The 24,405-nt window shown below is 38.1% G+C and overlaps 1 protein-coding gene across 2 annotated transcripts in view; it reads left to right on the top strand.

The window, feature by feature from the left end:
* ntrk3b (neurotrophic tyrosine kinase, receptor, type 3b) overlaps positions 1-24,405 on the top strand; it is a 374,712-nt gene that overhangs the window by 142,120 nt on the left and 208,187 nt on the right. For both annotated transcript variants that reach the window (XM_038292890.1, XM_038292888.1), the window contains exon 4: positions 9,596-9,664. In XM_038292890.1, coding sequence (XP_038148818.1) covers positions 9,596-9,664 — 69 coding nt within the window. The remainder of the gene's footprint in view (positions 1-9,595; positions 9,665-24,405) is intronic.

Here is a 24,405-nt window from a genome sequence, read left to right as displayed (position 1 = left end):
CTTTTGTCTTATCAAGTAGTTTGGTTAATAAACCGTTTTTTTTATCTTTAAGAAAGCTCCAATAATGGGAGAGACAATACCTTTTTGGGGATAATTGTTATAACTATTTAAACTATCTGCTGGAATTCCCTTTAAATTATGTGATATGGTTATCTTCTCACAGGCATATCGGTGTGACAACTGAAACCTCCAGCCTGGTGGCTTTAGATGTTGTTTTATTACTTTCATGCAGTTTTCTGTTCCCATAATGCCACTTATTGTGTGAAGTGTACTTTGGGGTGAGCAACATACTGCCACCTCTTGGGTTGGGATGCTGTTCTTATGCTTGCAAGCTCACCCACTGTTTGGATCTGCAACCTGGAATTTAGAGTTTGATGTTATATAGATAAATGGCTTCTTCCTATCTGAGTGGCTATACAGTTTCTTTTAGTAAATGATTTGTTTTACTGTGGATTATTCAACTTTCTTACAAGCTTACACATACAACTTTGCGTTACCAGGCATGCCCAAATTGGTCCTCGAGGGCTGCTGTCTTGCAGGTTTTAGAGGTCTCCCTGCTCCAGCACAGCTGATTTTCATTTACGTATACCGGATTAAGAAGCTTTTACTGAACTGCAAACTTCAGAATTAGTTGTGCAAAAGCAGTGAAACCTCCAAACCCTGAAGGAGGGCCCTGCCCTTGGGGACCGACTTTGGGGATGCCAGGGTTAGACTTTCTTGAACACCAAGCTTGAGCATTAGGGTGTATTAAGAGTATTGATGTTTTTTTGTCAGCAGATTAAAATGAGGGCTTGAAAGTTTCCCACGGATAAACCGGAATAACCAGACTTGTGAAATACTTAAAAAAATGTAAATATAAAATATATAAATAGGTCAATGTCCAGTTTCACGTCAGAAACTGAGCCCCCTTTTTGTTGTAAGTTTCACAAATATTTACTCCCGTTATTCCATTGTAGTCCAAGTTTGCCCTTTTATTCACAATAGACAAAGTTTTTTTTTTTTTTTGAGAGGAGTCTTAAAAGGGGTTTAAGGTGCACTGGTGGCTGGTCTTTTGTGATTCATCTTCACAAACCCTCACCTCTTTTCTCTTTCTGCGGGGAAAACTCAAAAAGTGTCCAGGTGAATAAGACCACATAGTATGTCACACCCAGGCCCAAAGAATTCGTCCAATATCTGTTTCTCATTAACTGATTAATGGAACCTATAGTAGCAATTATTAAGCAGAAGAAAACCCATTTTACACATTAAGGGTTTTGTATGGGCATATATCGGTTGAAAAAAAAAAAAAAAATTAAACTTGCACAATGCACTTTTAAAGGGACACCATTTAAAATACATTTAAATTCCACCAAACTGGAGGGAAGAGCCTAATTGGAATTAATTTGTACTCTCGTACTCGTCGTCTCCCGCTTTATCCGGAACCGGGTCGCGGGCGCAGAAGACTAAGCAGAGACTCCCAGACTTCCCTCTCTGCAGACACCTCCTCCAGCTCTGTTGGGGGAAGCCCTAGGCGCTCCCAGGCCAGCCGAGAGACATAGTCTCTCCAGCGTGTCCTGGGCCGTCCCCTGGGCCTCCCCCCGGTGGGACATGCCTGGAACACCTCCCGAGGGAGGCGTCCAGGGGGCATCCGAAGAAGATGTCCGAGCCACCTCAACTGACTCCTCTCGATGTGGAGGAGAACCGGCTCTACACTGAGCCTCTCCCGAATGACCGAGCTCCTCACCCTATCTCTAAGGGAGAGCCCAGCCACCCTGCGGAGAAAGCTCATTTCAGCCGCTTGTATCCGGGATCTCGTTCTTTCGGTCATGATCCAAATTTCATGACCATAGGTGAGGGTAGGAACGTAGACCGACCGGTAAATTGAGAGCTTTGCCTTTTCGCTCAGCTCTCTCTTCACCAGGACAGACCGGTGCAGCGTCCGCATTATTGCAGCAGCCGCACCGATCCGTCTATCGATCTCCCGCTCCATTCTTCCCTCACTCGTGAACAGGACCCCAAGATACTTGAACTCCTCCACTTGAGGCAAGGACTCCCCTCCAACCCGAAGGGGACATGCCACCTTTTTCCGGTCGAGAACCATGGCCTCGGATTTGGAGGAGCTGATTCTCATCCCAGCCGCTTCACACTAGGCTGCGAACCGCCCCAGCGCACGCTGTAGGTCTTGACAGGAGGGAGCCAGCAGAACTATGTCATCCGCAAAAAGCAGGGACGAGATCCGCTGTTCCCCGAACGAGACCCCCTCCGGTCCTTGGCTAATTCATTTGTTAGTTTTGTAATTTCCCCGTTACCTGTTGGCCTTATTTAGTAGAAGGAAATAGAAGCTTTGAAAGCAATTAGCTGTCTTATTTGTTAACAGAACAAAATCTGCTACCAGAGCCACTAAAGCTCACTAATTATAAAGTTGTATCTGGCTTCAAGCCAGATAGCTAGACACACAACTTCTGTTGTAGCACTACAGAGTAAAGCCTCATCGTGCTGCTTGGTTGTCCATCTGCTCCACATTGGCATTATTTGCTGCTTTATTAACACTTATCTACCTATTAAAGCTTTTATTTCCACTTATAATAAGTCTCTGAAATGTTTATAGCAGTTAAAAACATTGATTGTTCTTGACTAGTTATAGCTGGAAAAACACATATACTGCTGTTAAGTCCAATAATAAGATATGTCAAGTGCCAATAAGCAGAGACGTTATAAATGAACCAGAGATAATTTTGAATGGACTGTAAGTCTTGAGAAAAAATCAAATTAAGAATTATGCTGAAAGTCTGCAGCTACATATATCTTATCTTAGAGGATAAGGCAGGGTTGTGTCACACTCTAATACTTTCACATAACTCTTTATATCATAAACAACCACACACTAAGCAGGAGACATGATCATTTTTCTGATATTTGTTGGCTAGCATTGCTGAAATTGTAAATGGACTCCATAAAGTACCATTTTACACTCTCTACTCAGCGCTTAGTACGCTAGAACCACATTCACTCAAACACACACCCTTCATACGCTCGTGAATGATTGTTAGGTATCTTTAGGGGAAGTCCTTATAGGGGTTTATTATCATTTGAAAAAAAGTAGTTGAAATTGCATCCACGTTTTCCCAATTGCTATAACATTACATTATGTTGTGTAACTGTATCGATTTGTTAGGGGAGCCAAACCAAGATCCCGCTCACAGGTCAAAAAATAACATTATTATATCAACAAAAGGTGTGGCCATGGTATGAATGAAAGAAAACCATAAAGCAAAGCAGCACATACAAACATTCACCCAAACGAAACACATAAATGTAGACAAAGCAAGAGAAATCTAGGAAAGCAGAGCAAAAAATTTTAAGGCATAGTGGAGGATGTTCTTTTTCTGGGTGGATCATCTAAATAAGTGGTCCTCCTTACTGTCAATCATTCTGGTGATTTGTTTACGTAAGTGTCATGAAGCGGTGTTTGTTTGGAGGACCCAAACGCAGAGACCAGTTGGCAGAGGTGAATTAAAGTGGGTTTATTTAAGTTCACAGATCCAAGGGCAGGAATCAGAGTCCAACAGAAAACTACAAATGCACCTGAACCAAAGAGACATCAGGGGGACACCAAAACTAGAAGCCAGGGAGAGACGAGGAACACAGACTGAATTAGACGAGATGTTAGACGAGGATCCAGCAAACAGGAACTGAAGAGGGAGGGCTTTTAAAGGGGAGAGAGACAAAGAGAGAGCTGATGAGGGAATTGAAAACAGGTGCAGGAAGAACAGAAAAACAGAGCAAGGGAGGACACAAGAGGGCAGCAGAGGACAACAAATGGAAAACCAAGAAAAACAGGAACAAATAGACCAAGACTCTGACAGTAAGGCCTTACTACGTTCCCATTTTCCCTTACCGGTGGTGAGTCTGCCATAGTGGAAAAATTGCAAATCTTCTTTTGGAAAGTAAGTCTGTATGAGCGATGCAAACAACCACTTTTAAAGCATGTACGAGGAGAAATGGGCTCTCGCACGCTCTCTCACAAGTTAAATAGGCTTTCCCTTTTCTCCCAAAAAAAGAATAAATCTACTATAATACAACATGCCTTTCAGTGCATAATAAAGCAAAACCTATGTATATAGTAGGATAGCAAACCCTTGTCACTTTTGTCATACAATATATGGTAGTGTTTTATAATTATGTGACAAATATGAACAGTTAGATGTTATATAATTAAACCTGACAGAATACAGATTGATACAGTTTTGAATATAACATGATGGAAAGCATAATTGTTCTGCATTTAGTAAGAATACTTTTTCAGCAAATACCTGTCAGCATGAGGTGGAAACAAAATGCTGTCATAAACCTTTGCATACCTGTAGTTTGCCTTGGTTTTGAGCCAAAACCTCATACCTCATACTTGTACCTTAAACATATATATATATATATATATATATATATATATATATATATATATATATATATATATATATATATATATATATATATATATATATATATATATATATATATATATATATATATATATGTCTAATAACATATAAATAAGTTTATGATTATTTATAGAATTACTAACCAGTGATTCAATGAAAAAACTATGCCAATTGTAACATCCTCTAATAGTACCGTAACACCTTTTATTAAACTGTCCTATTTGTTTCTACATCCTTTTTTTTCTTCCTAAATGCTCATCCAGTTTTTGTGTCATTTTACGGTGGAGTCATGACAGTTAACAACCCAAGCATGTCCATGGGTATGATGTGAGTGTAACAGAAACCTGCTATATTTGTACGTCTTCTTCTAGTTCATAAATAATCTGAGGTGTGTTGTTTAACATGCATATTTTCATGTCACTTGACATGTGCCTATTTCAAAACATCTAGTCTGATTGAGTGTGTATTTAAAGGTGTTTGGTTTGACGCAAGTGTTGAGCGGCCCAGCTCTCCATCAGCTAATGAGCTCGCCCACTTTCCTCTCTCTCTTGCTCTTTTCGTCCTGTAATATATTCTCTGTGGATAACACGGTCCTTTTAAGGCCAGGGATTGTCTTCACAAGGTGAAGTTTTATGCATCCTCTTTAAATATTTCTCTCAGATCCTCCCTGTTAGACAGCATCCAATTTAAGACAGCAACACACGTTCTCATATGGAAACAAACACACCCACATCTATCAGATTGGATATATTTTGTTTTTCTACAACCCTGTACATTTGCACCTGAGATTGTATATGTTATACAGAGAAAAAGGCAGACCTGCAACATCCTTAACTCCCTGTTGCTATGGCAACACATCTGGTATAAGAGACACTAATAGGTCTCCCATACAAATTAACCTACGTGGACTATTTATAAAGGAAATAACACATTTAGCTACAATTGGAGATAATTGGACAATTTTCTTAAATTGTTTTAAATTTGTCTTTGTCGAATTAGAAATTTCTCAAATTAAACCCTTTTTATTGTATCTTGTTTTCTGTTGCTGACATGTAATTTTAGGTTAAAGTTTGTTGTTCATAAACATGTTGTATGCTGTTATTTTGACTGGATGGAAGTTAGAGAATTGAGTTAACAGCAATGCCACCAATAGCACAGGAAACCTATGAAGAATCGATATTATTCTTGTTTTTCTATTCAACACTGCATATTCTGTAGCGCTAATATATTTACATACTCACTAGTTCTGTCGTTTAAGGCCATTGCAGCACTCTCAAAGAAATGCTTTATCATTTAACAAGAGTATTTATGCATGTCTGATTCAAGGTTCTGGTCAAATCCCCTCTCAGGGTATTTGCTATTGAATTCAGAGGTTTCCTGAGCCAGAGGGATCCTTAAGTCAATTGACTTATTTGAGTTGAAAGCAGTCAACTTTCTTTTATTGAGTTGAATAGGCCCTGAAGCTCCTCTGAGATAGACCTACTTTTTTCAGCCAGTAATGCAGGCTTGAAAACTCAGATTGTGATTCATTTGATTCAGTATTTCTATTAATTAGAAATTTAAAGAACTAATGATTTTCAGACAAATTTGCTTAAATGCCAAGTATAATCGTATTTCTGAGTTTTCTTTTTTATAATTTAAAAACAGCTTTGAAGGTCACAAGATGGACTCAGATTTAAACAATAATTTGTCAGTACAGTTAATTTGACCCCCTAGCATGGATGAAGTTTTGATTTCAATAGTGGGGGGACTCAAGTATTTTTTGATATAACTCATATATAAGTTCGGTGTGTTTTTGAGTAGATCTTGTTTGTTTCCTCAACTTTGTCAGCCCTGTGACCAACCAATTACAGACCTTAATTCCTTGACGCCTCAGATGTTTGTAAAGCGAGCATCTCAGGAATGACAGCCAATCACTGGCAATTTTGTGGGTGGTCAAAACTCAGGGCAGTGGGCTTCAGCTTCATGTTTAGCTGCGGTTTTCTGCTAGGTCCTAGTGCTCTATGAGTTAAAGGTGTACTGTAGCTTAACATTGTTTAAGCCCCTCCAGCACCACCAAATTATGTTTGTGCAGTCTAGTGAAGATTTGTGACATACTTCCTTGATTAAAATTTAAGATTTCAACCTGCAATTTAAGAACAGGTATTTGTTAAGGTGACAACATGTGTACAGAAATAATTGTTTAAATAAAACTCTTCAGAAGTATGATTTTAGTTTCCTCTATGTTTTTTATAGTTTCTACAACTGTGTTTTAGCAATAGCATAGCATAAAGTCATTGAAAAGATTTCACAGGGTTGGGGCATACAGAAAGGAATCCTTGACTATTACACCTTAAACAGTCTCTAAATCCTCCAGAGTTCTGTCTTCTATTTTATGCTCTGAACTGCTTCAGCTCAGTTCACAGTTTTTCTATGGGATTCATGCCCAGAGCCTGAAATCACCGTAGAAAGAAGTTTGAGTTGATTTATGGAGAATATTATTTTCTTTTGTAAGAAATAGACAGCAGTAACCAGTCGATGTTTATGTATAGAGACGTGAAGGTGATCCTTTAGAGCCGGTGTCCTGAATGATTTAGAGCTTTCTTTGCTTCAGCCCAGCTCATTTCATTTATAACTGATTAGCAGGCTTTTGCTGAACTGGAGTAATTTGCATCAGGTGTCTTTAAGCAGGGAAACTCTGAAACCCCATGTCTAAAATTTTAATAGAAAAGGCCTACAGCATCACAGATTATCCACCATACTTACTCAGCATGAGTTTCCTGTTTATTTGCTTACTACTGAAACTTTCAATTTTAATATCATCTGACAAAATGTCTTTGTTTTTGTTTTTTTTTGTTTTTTTGTTTTTAAATTCTCATAATGGCTAAGAATAATTCACATGTTTATATTTGCAGTGGTAGTCTTTTTTTTATTATATTTTCAGACCACTGGTTTACATCTTGTGTTCATTTCAACAACCTGATGACCATAAAGATGCAATTCTATGCTTCAGTTCTCTTTCTGGTTAGGATATTGTTTTACCTCCTTTTCCACTCTATTCAGTGTGTATTGTAGCAATATAAATATTCCTTGTCAAGCTTAATATCTTCAAAAGTAAAGAAACAGAAATGAATCAATTAATAATTAGAAGTTCATTAGCAACTGTGATATTCATAACTTGAATCCAGTGCAACCAACCCATCAGTGTGTCATTTCAGTTTCAAGTATAGAGTTTCTAAAAAGCCCGCATAGGTTTGTTAGAGAAGATTAGTGATAAAACAGCATCATGAAGACAAAGACAACAACAATATCATTGTGCACAAATGTGATCAACAACAGGACAATGGAAACCTCCACAATCCAGAGTAGCAGCAGAGAGCTACAGCTCAGGTGGGGGGGAGATGTTAACAACCATCACTTTTTTATTATACTAATAAAGCCTTCATGGAAGAATGCAAAATATTAAACCACTGCTAGATAAAAAGAACAAAAATCCTATTTGGCAGAAGCTATTTAGCAAAAAAGTAACAGAAGCTGCTCTGGTCAAAGTTGTCCATGTTTTCCTCCAAAGAATCAAGTTTTCTTTGGAGGAAGACATTTATACTGCACAGTTTACTTTATTTCCAAGGTTAAATGTAATAGAAGCAGCCTCATGCGGTGAAGATGCTTTTCTCCAAAGATCGGGGAGCCAGTCCGATCTTAAAGTATAGGTACTTAAATACATCTAAATTCTGGATACCGACATTTGTTAGGTTTCACCTCCAGCAGAACCTAAATATAAAGTCCAAGCTAAAGTAAAATGTTTTATCACAGGTGTCAAACTGCAGTCCTCAGGGTGCTGGAACCTTGAGATCTTACAATAGCAGGCATGAATCAGATTATTAGGTCTTTACTCTGAAGAACTTACTGTAGATGCATTTAAATGAGGTAATTCAGTGATCTAAATAGGGGGAATACACTAACTAATGGACATCAGTCTTTGAAACTCCTGAATAAGAGCAAAGAATAATAATTTGATAGACTGGTCCACGTGACATGTCATCTCAAGTACTTTACAGTTCACCAGGTCATACAGTCAGATTGATTCAAAGTTTTCTGTCTAAGGAAAACCAGTTGATTGCGTCGACTCATTGACTCGAAAGCAATCCCTCACACTAAGCATTCTTGTAGCGACAGTGGAGAGGAAAAACTCCCTTTTAACAGGAAGAAAGCTCCAGCAGAACCAGGCTCAGTGTGAGCGGCCATCTGCCGAGGCCGACTGGGGCTCAAGGAGAAAGAAGCATAGATACTAAAATCAACTGTAAAAAGCGGCCCCATCCAGGAAACACACTTCCAGGTAGAGGAGCTCCGAGCCATCTCCCATGTCAGAGTATGAAAGAGAGCACATCCAGTTAGTCACAGTCAGAGAAACAGGACCACACTGAAAATCAGGCCAATCTCCAACATCTATAACCAAAGGTGTTGATGGAAGCAGCACATCAGATATTTCTCCCCAGGATGGAGTCACAGCCAAACAGGAACAGACGAGGCAGAGCTACTATGAGAAAAAGCAGAGAGAGCATAACGTTAGAGATTGAACTAACAAATACTGCAGAGTGGGAGAATAGAGATAGAATGAAGTACAATGATGAGAAAGGGGTCCCTATGTCCTCCAGAAGTCTAAGGCTATAGCAGCATAACTATAGAGATAGCTAAAAAAAAATAGTATTCACAGAAACTGTATATGCAGTCCGATATAACTGAAGCTGTTTTATACAAAAGAAATATAGAGCAGAATGTAGACCACACAAAAAGTTAACTTAAAAGGACAAGATATAAACCCAACCTGACCTCTTCAGGTATTTTGTTGTGAAAAACTAAATAATTGTTTCACTTTTCAGTTTTGTGTTTCACATTTGTATTTAGTTTGATAGTGTCAACCAACCTGTAGCATGAATATCTAAATTTAAAATTACACTGGTGAAAATTATGCTGGTGGTTTACTGACGTGAAAAAGTTAGATTTCTCATTTGTTTGTAATTTTACTTTGAAATATTTTTGCCTTTAAGTTACTTTTACTGTTAAAGAAAAATAAGCTTTAAGGAATACCATGTTCATTTACAAACCGGATATTAATCCATTGTTGATGGATGGTAAACATGCAACATTATGTACAAATTAATTAAATGGTTTCTTTTTCTTTTCATTTTTCTCCACAGAAACCTGTCGAAGAATCCTCTAACCACCTTATCATGGCAGCTCTTCCAGCACCTCCAACTCTCTGAGCTGTAAGTCTTCTCTCATCTGTCTTACTGGCTTTTGTTTGTATTTTATTACGGCACTCTATCATTGTCCTCAGCACACTATCAGCCTCTATACAAATTGTCTTGGCTGCATACTATTATAATTCCTGCGTTTGTCGTACAGAACCTTCAATTTGTCTGAGTACATCTGAAAGACCAAACCTTATAGGCATCATTGTGATCCTATAAGTCATTAGAGGATGTAATAAATTTGTTTAAAAGAAAAATGGAATAGATGAAAAGGGGGAGGCCATCTGACCCCATTTTCTTGTTATGAATATTTTAGGGATCGTTGTGTATATGAAACGAGTTTGCTTTGACACCCAATGGGGAAATAAACATCGTTATGGTGACCTGCGTGTAGTGCAAACATCATTATGCCTGCTGGTGTTGTCCATTATTTGAACCTCTTCTGGTGCTCTCTGTATTGGCCCTGTGGTACATAAAAGTGAGGTATCCGGATGTGATATGAGACTATTTCAAGAAGACCTCCTTATAGTGCTATTTTCAGAGGTAGAAGCAGGGCAGATCCGCTGAGAGCATTGGCACAATGCTTATCTCCAGCTCTCTTGTAGCTACAAGTAGTGGAAGAGTTAAGAAGCCCCGCTCAGATGAATGCCATGGTTACATATTTTGTCATTAAGCTTTTAACTTATCTCTGGGTTCTTAACCCAAACGAACAACTCTTCTTATTCATTTTGCATACAAAGAGGCTTACAGCAAACCCTACACCAGAGCTGCACAAGTGTTGCCTCTCAATGGGCTGTCATCAGAGGCAGATGGGCTGCTGTCTTCTTCACAGCGCTTGTTAGTGGGCCATAAATTTCTTCTTTTCTCTCAAGAACATAACAAATTCTGCTCTTATGTTTTCTTCCCACCCAATAAGCTCCACTTTTCTGTTGTTTGTCATCTGCCTTTCCCTCTGTAGTCCTGTGGTGTTAACTGAACCATGGTTCCATTTCTAAATAATGCATGGTGTGAGGTGGAGGAATCATTTGCTGCAAACCGTAGGATGTTGCATTCTCAAATTTGCTAATGCTCAGGTATTCCGGGCTCTGAATACTTTCTATATTGTGTAGTAGTTTTTTGTTGTTGTTCCTGTTAAAATTATACCTAAAATTGAATTTTGTTTCAGTGGCTTTAGGAAGAGTGATAGCCTACCTTACTGTGTTTTTCACAATGGACATGTTTGACCAGCATAAGCTTGACTGTGGCATATTTGCAGGACAGGGGGACATTTATAAATATTGCTTCTGGAAAATCAATAAAACTGCTGCTCAATTTCTTTTCAGCAGTGACTCAATATTAATATTAGTTTTCTACAATCTACAAAATGCAGAGGCTTTGAACACCTAGTTACGCTGGATGTTGGAAAATGGATGCATGATTTGCTTTCTGTTCATTTCAGGTGACAATTATCTAACCTCTTGTTTAGATAGAGCATAAAATCTAATTACCAGATGGTTGGTATACTTTAACAAAGTACATACCAAACATAGTCTAGAAGTCTATAATCCAATTTCTATAAAAAAAAAATGATAGCTGGATGAATTTTGAACCCTTGGTAATCAGGATGAACTGAAATTGTCATGTTGCAATTTCTCCACTCAGACTACAATCACACCTCTATGCTATGGTGTCATGTTGACAAATTCGGTACACAGACACAGTTAAAATGAGTAAATGATTTAATTTGTAAGGATCTGGCAATCTAAAACGAGCCCCAAAGGGTGAAATGGTGACACCGTTATGAACTGGAGGGACTGGCAGTCAGTCAAATTTGTGAGCAAAGGTCACTAGACACAGACATCACATCAGACACCCGTTAGTCTCTCTCTCTCTACTACTTGTTCAACCACCAAGACTATGACATCAATTTCATCATTTGTTCATACCCTCTGGGGATTTGCCAGGGCTTTTTGTGGATCTCAATATGTCTTTTACTGTCCATTGTATCGATTTTGACTAATACTCAAAATATTCAAAGAGTGACGTCAAATACAAAGCATCTAAACCAAATTATGAATCACAATGTATGGAAAAGAAAAATTACAATGACAGTAGATTTTAGATGTGTGAAAATCTGCTGCTTTTCAAAATTAAGATAATCACCTTTGGAAAAGAAAGAGACCATCCATCCATCCATCCATCCATCCATCCATCCATCCATCCATCCATCCATCCATCCATCCATCCATCCATCCATCCATCCATCCATCCATCCATCCATCCATCCATCCATCCAAACTAAATGTCACAAACCCGATATACCAAATACACCCTATACCAAATGCTAATACTGCTGTCAAAAATTTAATATGCATCCTTTGTGTTTGGTAACCTCTAATATATATTTTAGACTGACTTCTGACATCCATGCACTCATATTTCTTTCTTACCAACTATGCCCAGTAGTGCAGGATCACCATCAGATTCATCATCATTACCATCAGATAAATGGATAAATACAGACTTCCATCATGGCCTAGTTGTTTGCCAAATGACATACAAATCAGGCAATGTAGATTAATTGAGATAAGAAAAAACATTTATACAAATGTTATTAACAGTCATCAAAATGTTTTAATAGGATTTTGTAATGTTTTACTTTATTCTTGGTAACTCAAATTGCTATCTAAGTTTCTTAAAATATATTTGCAAAAATTACATGTCTGTTAGTATAAGATGGGCTAGTCATCTGTTTTAGAGTATAACAGAACAGGAACGTGACTGAAGAAACTTGCTTGTAGTTTCTTACTATGAAGAAGATGCCTCGGGTCATCCTTTATGTCATTCATCTGCAGAGGCTCCAAGGCCATCTCAATCAAAGATCCAGCTTTCCTCATAAGCATGTTCATCTCCTTTATGTCATTAGTTCTGATGTTGTTACCATTAAAGATTAGGGCAGAAGAGTTTCAGTTTCCACAACAGTCTTATGGGAGATCTGCAGAACGAATATGATATACTCTTCTTGTAAACAACTTTACTCTGCTGCCTGTCTGTAATCCAGACTTTTGTCCAGCTTGATACCAATCTGTTTTCACTCCTCCAGAACCTTCACTTCTCCCCTTTGATAGTATACTTATTTTGATATGTAAATGTTTTGTCTCTAGTCCTACCGGTACTTCTTTTGAGATCTATAATCATGTTCTTTGTTTACTTTTACATTGAATATGAAAAAAAAATCCCACACAAAGTCATAAACCAGCTTGTTTTTTCTCCAACTATGGTATACCAGATAACTGATGACAGGGCTTTCTGAGTTTTATGAGAATTCAAATTAATACAGAGTGAAATTCCCCATTTCCACTACCCCTATGAAACCAATCTGTGGCGAGTTCGGACCGAGCTTGGATCAGTTAACAATGCAGAGCTTGGTTCTTATGACCATTTAAACATCACGCTAGCACAGTTCCTTGCCTCCTATCAGCGGTCAATGATACTACAGCTCTCAATTAATCAAACAAGAAAGGCGCCACCCATAACATTCAGGAACTTATGTGCCTAGATAGCGTCCTCTGCCCACATTTCAACTAGAGCTTCGGTCTCATTATCCTCCCAGGTTGCACCACGCTTTTTTTGATGCCATTTATTGTCCATAGACAGAGAAGAAGTTTCTGTTGTAAACAGGTGAAGAGATCTGTGAATTGCAAAGCCTGACATGCTGGAAAACCCATGAAATTAGTCAAATGACTGTAAATATGAGATGACGCGGTCTGCTCATGCACTCTTTGTTATCAGATAACTGAGCCACAGATTAACCATGACGAGCCCTGCTGCTGAACTAGTACTAGATTTAGCGCGGTTCGGTTGTGTCTGGCACGGTCCAGTTCAGTTATTTTCCATTTACACTCAACACTTATCTCGATTACCCTGCTTGACCCGTTCTCTGTATGGTTTCACAAGGGTAGAGTAAATGGGCCTAAAGGGAGCTCTTTAGGTCTCTGAGAATGATATTCTCTGGACCAACAGCCTGGTTCTGGTTTAGTCTCTCAGGCTGCTTCTTTAGCTTCGGTCTTAAAACATACAGATGGGGGGATAAACGGAGCCCAAGCATACCCTGATTTGGCTGGAGACAATAATGAAGAAGCAGCAGGAACCATAAGTGAGGCAGAAGATGAACCATCTGAGACGTGACAGGAAAGGGGATGAATGTCTGTTGGCTTGGGGCAGGAAAGGAGGAATGCTGAGCTTCTTCTTAAGCTGAACTAATTGAACACTGGGTTAAGTTATTGGCTTTTTCTAGACTTCCATCTATCTGATACTACTTTTGCTTAAAGCATGTGATCGCCTTTATCCCTGACCAAACATTCATTATTTAGTTCAGCTGGGCCTTGCTTTCACTTTCTTCCTGTGAACCTTTTTGCTGTCTCTAATCTTGATGTCAAATTATTTAATAATTTCCTGTCTTCCCCACAGAGAGATAATTTGGGATAAAAATGTGGAATCATGAACATACCTGGATACTGTTACACAACCTCAAAAAGCAAGTCATATAAAAAAAAAAAAAAAACCTTTAAGAACTAAAAATTTAATTTTGAATTCAAGGTAAAACCTTAAAAAAAAAAAAGAAATTATGACACGGGCTGATTTGTTAACACTTAAATGACTAAAATCACATATTAACATAATTTAACTTTGATTCCTAAACTTTGGTGTATATAAACATTTGAATTTAGAGTGAACATCGATGGTTTCAGTTTAAACTGGTTGTGTTATGTCTTCTCAAAGAAGATGACAGCATCCTTAAAGGAATCTAAGTTTACCCTGAATAAATTAATTCCACACAGTAAATAAATCTCTAACAGTAAAAAGGGGAGGCTGATGGAAACAGCTGCCAGAAAAGGTCATTTTTGAAGATTTACCCTGAAAGGAAACCACAACATACTCTAAAATTAAAACAGTACAAAAATATATATCTGTTGAAAAACAAGGGAAATTTGTTAGATGAAAAATTACTCAAGTAAAAGTAAAAGGTGAACTAAAGATCACTTAAATACAGAGCAGTATGTAGTCATTACATCTGATTTGTTTTGTTGAAATGATTCATCCAGACAATCAAAGAATATGATAATTCTGGAATTAAGAAATTCAAATAAAAAAAGGGAAAACATATGTAATAACAAAAAAAAAGTAAATTGTTAATGATTAAACAAACATTTTAAAGTATTTTCACTTTAAAATATAAAGCTATTTAGAACAAAAAAAAAAAACTTTTAGTAGGTCATTTATATTTAAAAAGAAAATTCTTCCAGTCTTAAAATGTACTGAGTACTGTAGTTTATATTCACCTGACCTAAAAAAAATTGGACAGAATAACAGAAACTAAATTAAAAAAAAGTAAAAACCATTTAAAATATGGATAAAGAAATATATATCTCATTAAGTTTTTTGCTTGTTTTAATTTGTTGGAGAAAAACCCCCCAAAATAAACAAACAAACAAAAAATTATAAGTCGTACATTTTACCCAACTAGTGATACTAAAGTAATAATGAATAAACTACAGTGCAATGAAACCATGTTTTTCTTATTGGCTAAAGTAATACACCCATTTCAGTGTAAAGTTCAACTATTCACTTCTGCATCTGGACATCACGACATGTTTCGAATAAACCAAATGTAGAATTCCAGAAAAAGAGCCTAATACCAACCACTAAGCATGGAGATAGAAGTATAATGATTTGGAGACACTTTAAAGGTTATTTACCATAAAAGATCCTCCCATGAACTAAACCATCTATCACAGAGTGTTAGAGAAAAATGTGAGACTATTTATCCACAAAAGCTGAAGCTGAAATGAAACCTGCATCTCAGCAGTTATCTGAAACAGTCAAGTAAATCCACAAGTGATGGGAAACTATTAAGAAATGAAAGGTTCTAAGCCAAGTCAAAGCCATTTTCCTGCTCTCACAGAGATACCGTTGGCTGATTCCAAATAGGCTGTATATAAAATAAATTCCTCAAGTATCTTACAGCTAAAAATGGAGAGTGAGGCAGCATTTCCTGACACTGATGTCAGAGACTAGCAGACGACTGCACAAAATATCTCACCAAAGCTATTTATAGCCAAAGGAGTTAAGATGAATTACTAGTAATTTATTTCCTAAGTCAAAAACACATTTTTAAATATTTTGCCTAATAGGTTGACAAATCAACATGTTAATATTTTCTTAGAAATAACTCAATAACAGGGAGTCCTAATCTTTTTTTAATGTATGTTTAAAAAACAAAACGTATGATATTATGGTCTTTTTAATAGTTCTGTATAATTCAACAATTAATTGAACTGAAATTGTTGTCATCTTTATCTGGAACTGACTGAAATGACTGAGATCTCTCCTTAACCAAATCACTCCTAAAGCTCAAGGGGCTCGATTTTCTCTGAAACTCAGTCCTGTCCCTTGAAGCAACGTTTTAGATGTGCACAAATGGTGCCTTTGTTGTCCTACATGAAAAGCAGGGCGAGGGTGACGCTGCCTGAATGCCGATGAGCAGCGAGGCTTCATGTCTATTTCATTTTGTATGTTTGGTTAAGAGGTGTCAGTCGGAGCGGCGTGGCGGCACAGGCGTTCGTCTGGGCATTATGCATGAAGGAAACCATGTGGAATCAGGCCCCACTAATGGGAAATGAGTCACTCTATCACGGGCAGAGTATGCGATATGGCCCTGACATCATTACCCTCCTCACTGCATATGTGTGTTCATTCGGCGCCGTATTAGCTAGGTAATGCCATTCGTTCAATCAGGCCAAATAAAGCATGCTCAGTGAGAAGCTAATGTCTTTAATTATTACAATAACTCAAAATATAGTATCAGGTGATAAGAATCCACCCATGCTGCTCAGCCACACAGATATTATGCAAATTGGGGAAGATCAAACCTGCTGAAATAATTTCCTTATTATGAGACAAAAAGAGAGCATGGCCCTTCGCCACCACAGTGACTCTTAAACGTGTTATCTCACTCACTCTTGGCAAGGTGACTATAATTGCATTTCTTTATTTAAAAAAAAATCTCTGCAAATAAAAAGAGCAAATTTAAAAGCAGCAATATGATGCTGACAGCTACCTGTGATGAGTGTGAAATGATTTGTACGCCTGGAATTACCCTGCAGGTCCTTATTGAGCTTTTAACAGCCATCTCTTCAGTAATGAATTCATTGTGCTCCATTCCAGTTAATTCATGTTCTTCATAATTACTACTGATTTTTCTGAATAAGGCCTGAATAAAATAAAGGCAGAAAGTTGTGTTCATATACTAATTATAGTTAAAAAACCATTAATTAATACATTCCAGACATGCAGACCAAAAGAGATTATGAAATGGGTGCAAGGCACAGAGCTTCAACTGAAATCACTGTTATTAAACAATGTCCTGTTTTATCAAAGCGTTGCTGATTGGCCCTGTTTTTAGCTGTAAAAGGCCTTTTCTGCTTTAAAGTTCTACTTTACACATAATTAACTTGCTATAAAGCATGTTTCACTCAATCAAAACTGCTTTGTAAAAGTTAATGAGGTGGATTTTTCTACTTCCCAGCAGTTTTGCATTTCATGTTTTTTTGATAACCTAAATTCAGCTTCTTATTCCAAAGCTATATCACAGAGCTATAGGGCTTTAATCAGATATAGTGGAACGAGCTAAAGTCTGTATCATGAATCACTATCCATCTTCCTCTGATGTAAAAGATTAAGCTATTATTTTGACCTCTGAATATAAAGGTGTGTTATTGAATATGATACTATGTCCTGTGATATATGTCCCTTTTTAAAAGTTTTTCCTTCCTTATAAAATAAAATACTTCAGCTAAACGCACTCAGCCACAAAACCACTCAGAACTCCACTACATTTCCATTTGGAAGCATTTTTGGTAGCTGGTAGCAGTGGAACAATAAATTCCACCAATAGGAGAAAAACCTGTTAAATTTGTAGCCATAACTTTGAGTAACCAAACCTGTCAAAATAGTTCATCCATCCATCCATCCATCCATCCATCCATCCATTTTCTGTCACTCTTACAGCTGGGGTGGCGAGGGGTGCTGGTGCTTATCTCCAGCAAAAAAAATGGTTGAGGGGCAGGGTCTACCCTAAACAGGTCCCCACTCCACCGCAGGGCAAGACAAACAGCCATTCACACACTCACACCTTTAGAGAAGCCAATTAACAGTCATGTTTTTGAATTGTGAAGCCTGCGTACCCAGAGAGAACCCACACATGCTCAAGAAGAACATGCAAACGGCATGCAGGAAGACCCCGGGCCGGGAATCGAACCCAGAACCTTCTTGCTGCAAGGCCACCCACTGCCCCGCTGAGCAGCCCTCAGAATAGTTCAGTCCAAGTTTAATAACTCCATGCTGTGCATTTTAATGTGATTCTAATGCCCAAATAGTACTGAAATAATCAAAGTCAATGAATGATTTGCACAGCTTAAACTGTGTATTTCTAAGGTTTTGTTTAGGCAACACAAGGCACTTTTAGTTATGTAACACATCAGTGGCAACACAATTCAAAATGCTGTATAAAAAAATAGAAAAGAGCTTTAAAGTAGCAACTGAGAGGCATCACAAATAGTAAAAGAAAATAACTTAGACTTTAGACTTTGTATACACAAAGTGTACACAAAACTAAATTTTTTTTAATACAGCTTTCAGACAGTAAATGAACATTTCCATTCCATAAAGTGCAGCAGTGATTAAATGTAAACAGTGTGGGAAAAAAAATAACATGGTGCAAAAACACTTACAAATGAAATCTTTTAACAGGATTATAGATCAAGAAAGATAAAAATCATTGATTTTTTAAATAAGAATATTATGAAAATGGAACAAAAGTTAGACTGGAAACTTAGCTAATAATATTTAGATGACACAACCAATGAATTTTGGATATTGATTTAAAGTAACCTGTTTAAAGTAATGGTTCTGGGTGTGCAAGGTAACAGCAATCTGGATCAACTGCAGCTCTATGATTTTTCAATTCAATTCAGTTTATTTATATAGCGCCAAATTCACAACACATGTCATCTCAAGGCACTTTACAGTTCAACCAGATCATACAGTCAAATTGATACAAAGTTTTCTATCTAAGGAAAACCAGTTGATTGCATTGACTCATTGACTCAAATACAATCCCCCACACTAAGCATGCTTGTAGCGACAGTGGAGAGGAAAAACTCCCTTTTAACAGGAAGAAACCTCCAGCAGAACCAGGCTCAGTGTGAGCGGCCATCTGCCGAGGCCGACTGGGGTTCAAGGAGACAGAAGCAGAGATACAAAAAGCAGCTGTAAAAGGCGGCCCCGTCCAGGAAACACACAGCCAGGCAGACGAGCTCCAAGGCAGCTCCCATGCCAGAGGACGAAGAGAGCACATCCACTCAGTCACAGTCAGAGAAACAGGACCACACTGGAAAACAGGCCGATCTCCAACATCTATAAACAAGGGTGTTGATAGAAGCAGCACAGCTGATGTTTCTTTCCAGGATGACGTCACAGCCAAACAGGAACAGACGAGGCAAAGCTACTCTGAGGAAAAGCAGAGAGAGCAGAAGGTTAGAGATTGAACTAACAGATTCTGTAGAATAGGAGAACAGAGAGAGAATGAAGCAGAATGATGAAATGGGGGTCCCTATGTCCTCCAAAAGTCTAAGCCTATAGCAGCATAACTATAGAGATAGCTCAGGATAACCTGAGCCACCCTAACTATAAGCTTTATCAAAAAGGAAAGTTTTAAGCCTAGCCTTAAAAGTAGACAGGGTGTCTGCCTCACGGACTAAAACTGGTAGTTGGTTCCACAGGAGAGGAGCCTGATAACTAAAAGATCTGCCTCCCATTCTACTTTTAGAAATTCTAGGAACCACTAGTAAACTTGCAGATTGAGAGCGAAGTGCTCTGTTAGGAACATAAGGAACAATCAGATCTCTGATATAAGATGGAGCTTGGCCATTTAAGGCTTTATATGTGAGAAGGAGGATTTTAAATTCTATTCTTGATTTAACAGGAAGCCAATGAAGAGAAGCCAGGATAGGCGAGATATGATCTCTCTTTTTAATTTTCATTAGAACTCTGGCTGCCGCATTTTGGATCAGCTGAAGGCTTTTAACTACAGTTTGTGGAATAGTCCAGCCTTGAAGTAACAAATGCATGGACTAGTTTCTCAGCATCACCCCTGGACAGGATATTTCTAATTTTTGCAATGTTCCTCAGATGAAAGAAGGAAATTCTAGAAACCTCTTTGATATGGGATTTAAATGACAGGTCCTGATCAAAAATAACACCAAGATTTTTTACTTTATTATCTGAAATCAGTTTAATCCCATCCAAATGAAGTGACTGGCTAATCAGTTTCTTTTTCAGAGACTCTGGTCCAAAGACTATAACTTCTGTTTTGTCTGCATTCAGAAGCAGAAAATTAAGAGTCATCCAGGTTTTTATGTCTTCAAGACATGCCTGTAATCTATGTAATGGGTTAGCTTCATCTGGATTTATAGACAGATATAGCTGGGTATCATCAGCATAACAGTGGAAATTAATCCCATGCTGTCTAATAATTCTACCAATTGGGAGCATGTATAAAGTAAAGAGAATTGGTCCTAGCACTGATCCCTGTGGTACTCCACAGGTAACCTTTGAGCGTGTTGAAGATCTATCATTAACATGAACAAACTGAATTCGATCAGATAGATAAGATTTAAACCAGTCTAGTGCTGTTCCTTTAATTCCAACAAAATATTCAAGTCTTTCTAAAAGAATATTATGGTCAACTGTATCAAATGCAGCACTAAGAACCAACAGGACGAGCACAGATACAAGTCCATTATCTGAGGCCATGAGAATATCATTAGTGACTTTCACCAGAGCTGTTTCAGTGCTATGATGAGCTCTAAAGCCAGACTGAAACTCTTCAAAAAGTTCATTATGGTGGAAGTGATCGCAAACTTGTTTGGCAACTACTTTCTCAAGAATTTTGGATAAGAAAGGAAGATTGGATATAGGTCTATAATTGACCAAGTCATCTGGGTCAAGAGACGGTTTCTTAAGCAGAGGTTTAATTACAGCAATCTTAAAAGCTTTAGGTACATATCCCTGTAACAGAGATAGATTAATCACATCTAAAATGGAGGAGGAGATCAAAGGGAATACCTCCTTAAATAACCTGGTTGGAACTGGATCTAACATACAAGTTGAAGGCTTAGATGAAGACAATAATTTTGCTAATTCAGAGAGTTCAACTGGATCAAAGCAGTCTAAACCCGGTTCAGATTCCATGACTACCTCAGGTACAATCGCGGATAGAGGAGTGCTTATGATCTTATTTTTAATAAGATCAATCTTATTTATAAAGAATCCCATAAAATCATTGCTGCTAAGAGCAGGTGGAATGGACGGTTCAACAGAGCTATGGCTCTGGGTGAGTTTGGCAACTGTATTAAAAAGAAATCTAGGATTATTCTTATTCTCCTCTATTAATGAGGAGAAGTATGCTGCTCTTGCTTTACAAAGGGTCCTCTTATACAGCAGTAAACCATTTTTCCAGACTAGGAAGGACTCTCGCAGGCCTGTGGAGCGATATTTTCTCTCCAGTTTCCTAGCATTTTGCTTCAAAGTATGCAGCTCTGCATTAAACCAAGGAGCAAGCTTTCTATTTTTAATGGTTTTCATTTTCAAAGGAGCTGCGTTGTCTAAGGCAATACGCAGAGAACTAGCAACCCCATCAACAAAATCATCAACCTGTGAAGGGGAATAAGCTAAGCTTTTGCACTGCTCAGTGACACAAAGGAGAGAGAAAGTGAAGCAGACTCTTTAAAATTTATAACTGCACTATCTGATAAAGATCTACTAAAATTGAACCTTCTTTTGGGGGAGGAGAACTCTGTTAAAGTAATCCTGAAGGTTATTAGAAAGTGGTCAGAGAGGACAGGGTTGTGAGGAAATACTATTATTTCTTCACATTCTATGCCGTATGTCAGCACAAGATCTAAAGTATGAAGATGAGAATGCGTGGGACTATTCACATTTTGAACAAAGCCAATAGTGTCTAAGATAGCATTAAAGGCTGCTCTTAAGCTATCGCCTTCAATGTCAGCATGGATGTTAAAATCTCCCACTATGATGACCCTGTCAGTATTTAATACCAAATCAGAAAGGAACTCTGAAAACTCATCTAAAAATTCAGAGTAAGGACCTGGTGGACGATACAAAGTTACAAAAAGAAGAGGTTTTCTTGCCTTGAAATTTGGATCAGGGAAATTAAGGGTTAAATGTTCAAAAGAGTTGTAGGTATTAATTGTTTTGGGAGTAATCAGTAAGTCAGACTGGAAGATTGTTGCTACTCCTCCTCCTCGCCCAGAACTTCTGGGGATGTGAAAATTTAAATAGCTTGAAGGAGTTGCCTCATTTATGCTCACATAATCCTCTTGCTGCAGCCAGGTTTCTGTAAGGCAAAACAAGTCAATGTGATTATCACAAATCAAGTCATTAACTAGTAGACTTTTAGAGGAAAGCGATCTTATGTTAAACAGACCGCATTTAATTGTTTTAACTTTTTCCCCAATTGGAGTTATTTTGATTTTAATTAGATTATCATGATTTACTCCTTTGGGAATCTTTGCTAATTTATTAGATTTTGGTCGTGGGCAAGACACTGTCTGGATGGAGTAAAGAGTGGGTAACAGTAGAGAAGCTGCAGAGATGTGTGTTAAACTACAACTCTGCTTCCTGGTCTGCACCCTGGGTGGTCAGGGTTTTGGAGGACTAATAAATGTGGCCAGATTCCTAGAAAGAAGAGCTGCACCATCCAAAGTGGGATGGATGCCGTCTCTCCGAATCAGACCAGGCTTTCCCCAAAAGGATTGCCAATTATTAATGTAGCCCACGTTGTTTTCAGGGCACCACCTAGACAACCAGCGGTTGAATGACGACATGCGGCTAAACATGTCATCACTGGTCAGATCAGCTCTGGTCATGATCAACTCTTTGGGCAAACCTGTGAGGACGGCATTGCAGTAATCAGCTCTACCAAGGAGCTTCTTTAATCAATGTTCTAATAGTTTTTTAAGGTCCTTCTGAGACATTGGTCCTTTCAATCCTCGAGATGTGCTTTAGGTGATAGAAGGCCGACTTTGTCATTGTCTTTATGGGCCTTTGAAGTTTCAGATCTGAGTCCATCAGTAGACCCAGATTGCCAAACCACTGTTTCTAGCTGTATTAATTAAAGGTTTTGAAGATTCTTCTTTTGTCCACAAATTTTAAACCCAAGTTCGTCTTGATTCACGTAAAGAAAACTTAGCTACATCCATGCATTGATTTACTTGAATGGTGCTAGCCAAGCCTTCTTGCTAAACCAGGTCCTGAAAAAGAAAATTTCTTTTCACCATTTGTCTCTCTCCCTGTCTCCAATGCTTCTCCAACCCCAGCGACTCAACACGATCTGTCAATCAACCGCAAAACGTCTGAGTTGCGGCGGTAGGTTGCAAGCGAATTCACTTCCTGACAGCTCGGCACATCAGAGCTGCGGTCCGAGCTCTCCTATACCTTTGTATTGCAAAGGAGTTTCTGCGCATGGATAACTTTTAACGAGAGTCAATGGGCAAAGATTTTTGCCCCCCAGGGCAGAAATACGTCACCAATCCCATAAAAAAGGAATTACGCTTTACTAGTCATTAAGGATTAAATATTTATCTTGTACATTTAAAAAAAATATATAGATATATTTAGAATTTTTTTTCATTTTAATGTAAGATTATTAAAAAAAATATGTATATATATATATATATATATATATATATATATATATATATATATATATATATATATATATATATATATTTTTTTTTTTTTTTTATCTCTTAATCAGGGTTATTGGGTGAGGGGCAGCATCCTCTATTGGAGGGCCGCCACTGCTATTAACCCTACACTTTAAGTTTACACCTTTTAAATATACGTTAGGTTGGGAAACCTTTAATTTTATTTGTGAAACCCCATAACACGATGACTCTTAACAAATTATAACAACATGGTGGAAATACTTAAAATTCAAAAAGAGTTATTTTACATAATGAAATACCAAGTTTGTACTTCAGGTTTACAGGTAGTCTTTGCCAAGCCTTACAGAGTACAAGAGCACAACAGCTGCTTTGTTTTTTTCAGGTTCACTGCACAGATATTTCACCCTCACTGCAATATATTAATATCGCTAACAATAGCAAAGCTATCAGGAGAATCTCAATAATCTCAAGTCTTTTGTGGCTTGTATGTAAGGCACCAATATCACATGGTGGCTTTATAATAGACGACTGCTGTGTGCTGCCTCTGGATGAGACACAGATAATCGCCTCTGTCTCTTTGTCTCTGTGCCCTTTAGCCGAGCAACTGCAGGTACTGCAGAGTGCTGCACAGCCCTGCCAAGGGAAAGCCAAAGCACGGCAGCAGGGGATGAAGGGGTGGGAGGGGTGGTGCTAAATGCTAAATGTGCTGCTGCAGCTTCCAGGGTGATATTACCGGAGATTACTTGTAGCAGAGTTAGGAGCATTGAGCATTCAACCAGAGTGTCAGTTTTCCAGGAAGCTTATTCTTTCTGGTCTAGAGAAAAAAATAAACAATCTGCTTCTTCTTTTGTAACTGGCACAACCCACCTGAGGCAATGTGCATAAAGAATCCCTTCAATCTGTTGGTGTCTATTTTATCTTCGATGGAGCAGCCAGTGCAAAGTCAAACATTTATGCCCCCTGCTG

This window comes from Cyprinodon tularosa, unplaced genomic scaffold, assembly GCF_016077235.1.
Source record: "Cyprinodon tularosa strain WSP-4 unplaced genomic scaffold, ASM1607723v1 ctg319, whole genome shotgun sequence".
NCBI classification, from domain to species: Eukaryota; Metazoa; Chordata; class Actinopteri; order Cyprinodontiformes; family Cyprinodontidae; genus Cyprinodon; species Cyprinodon tularosa.
Note: the sequence above shows the minus strand (reverse complement) of the source record. Positions and strands in the feature narration are given on the sequence as shown.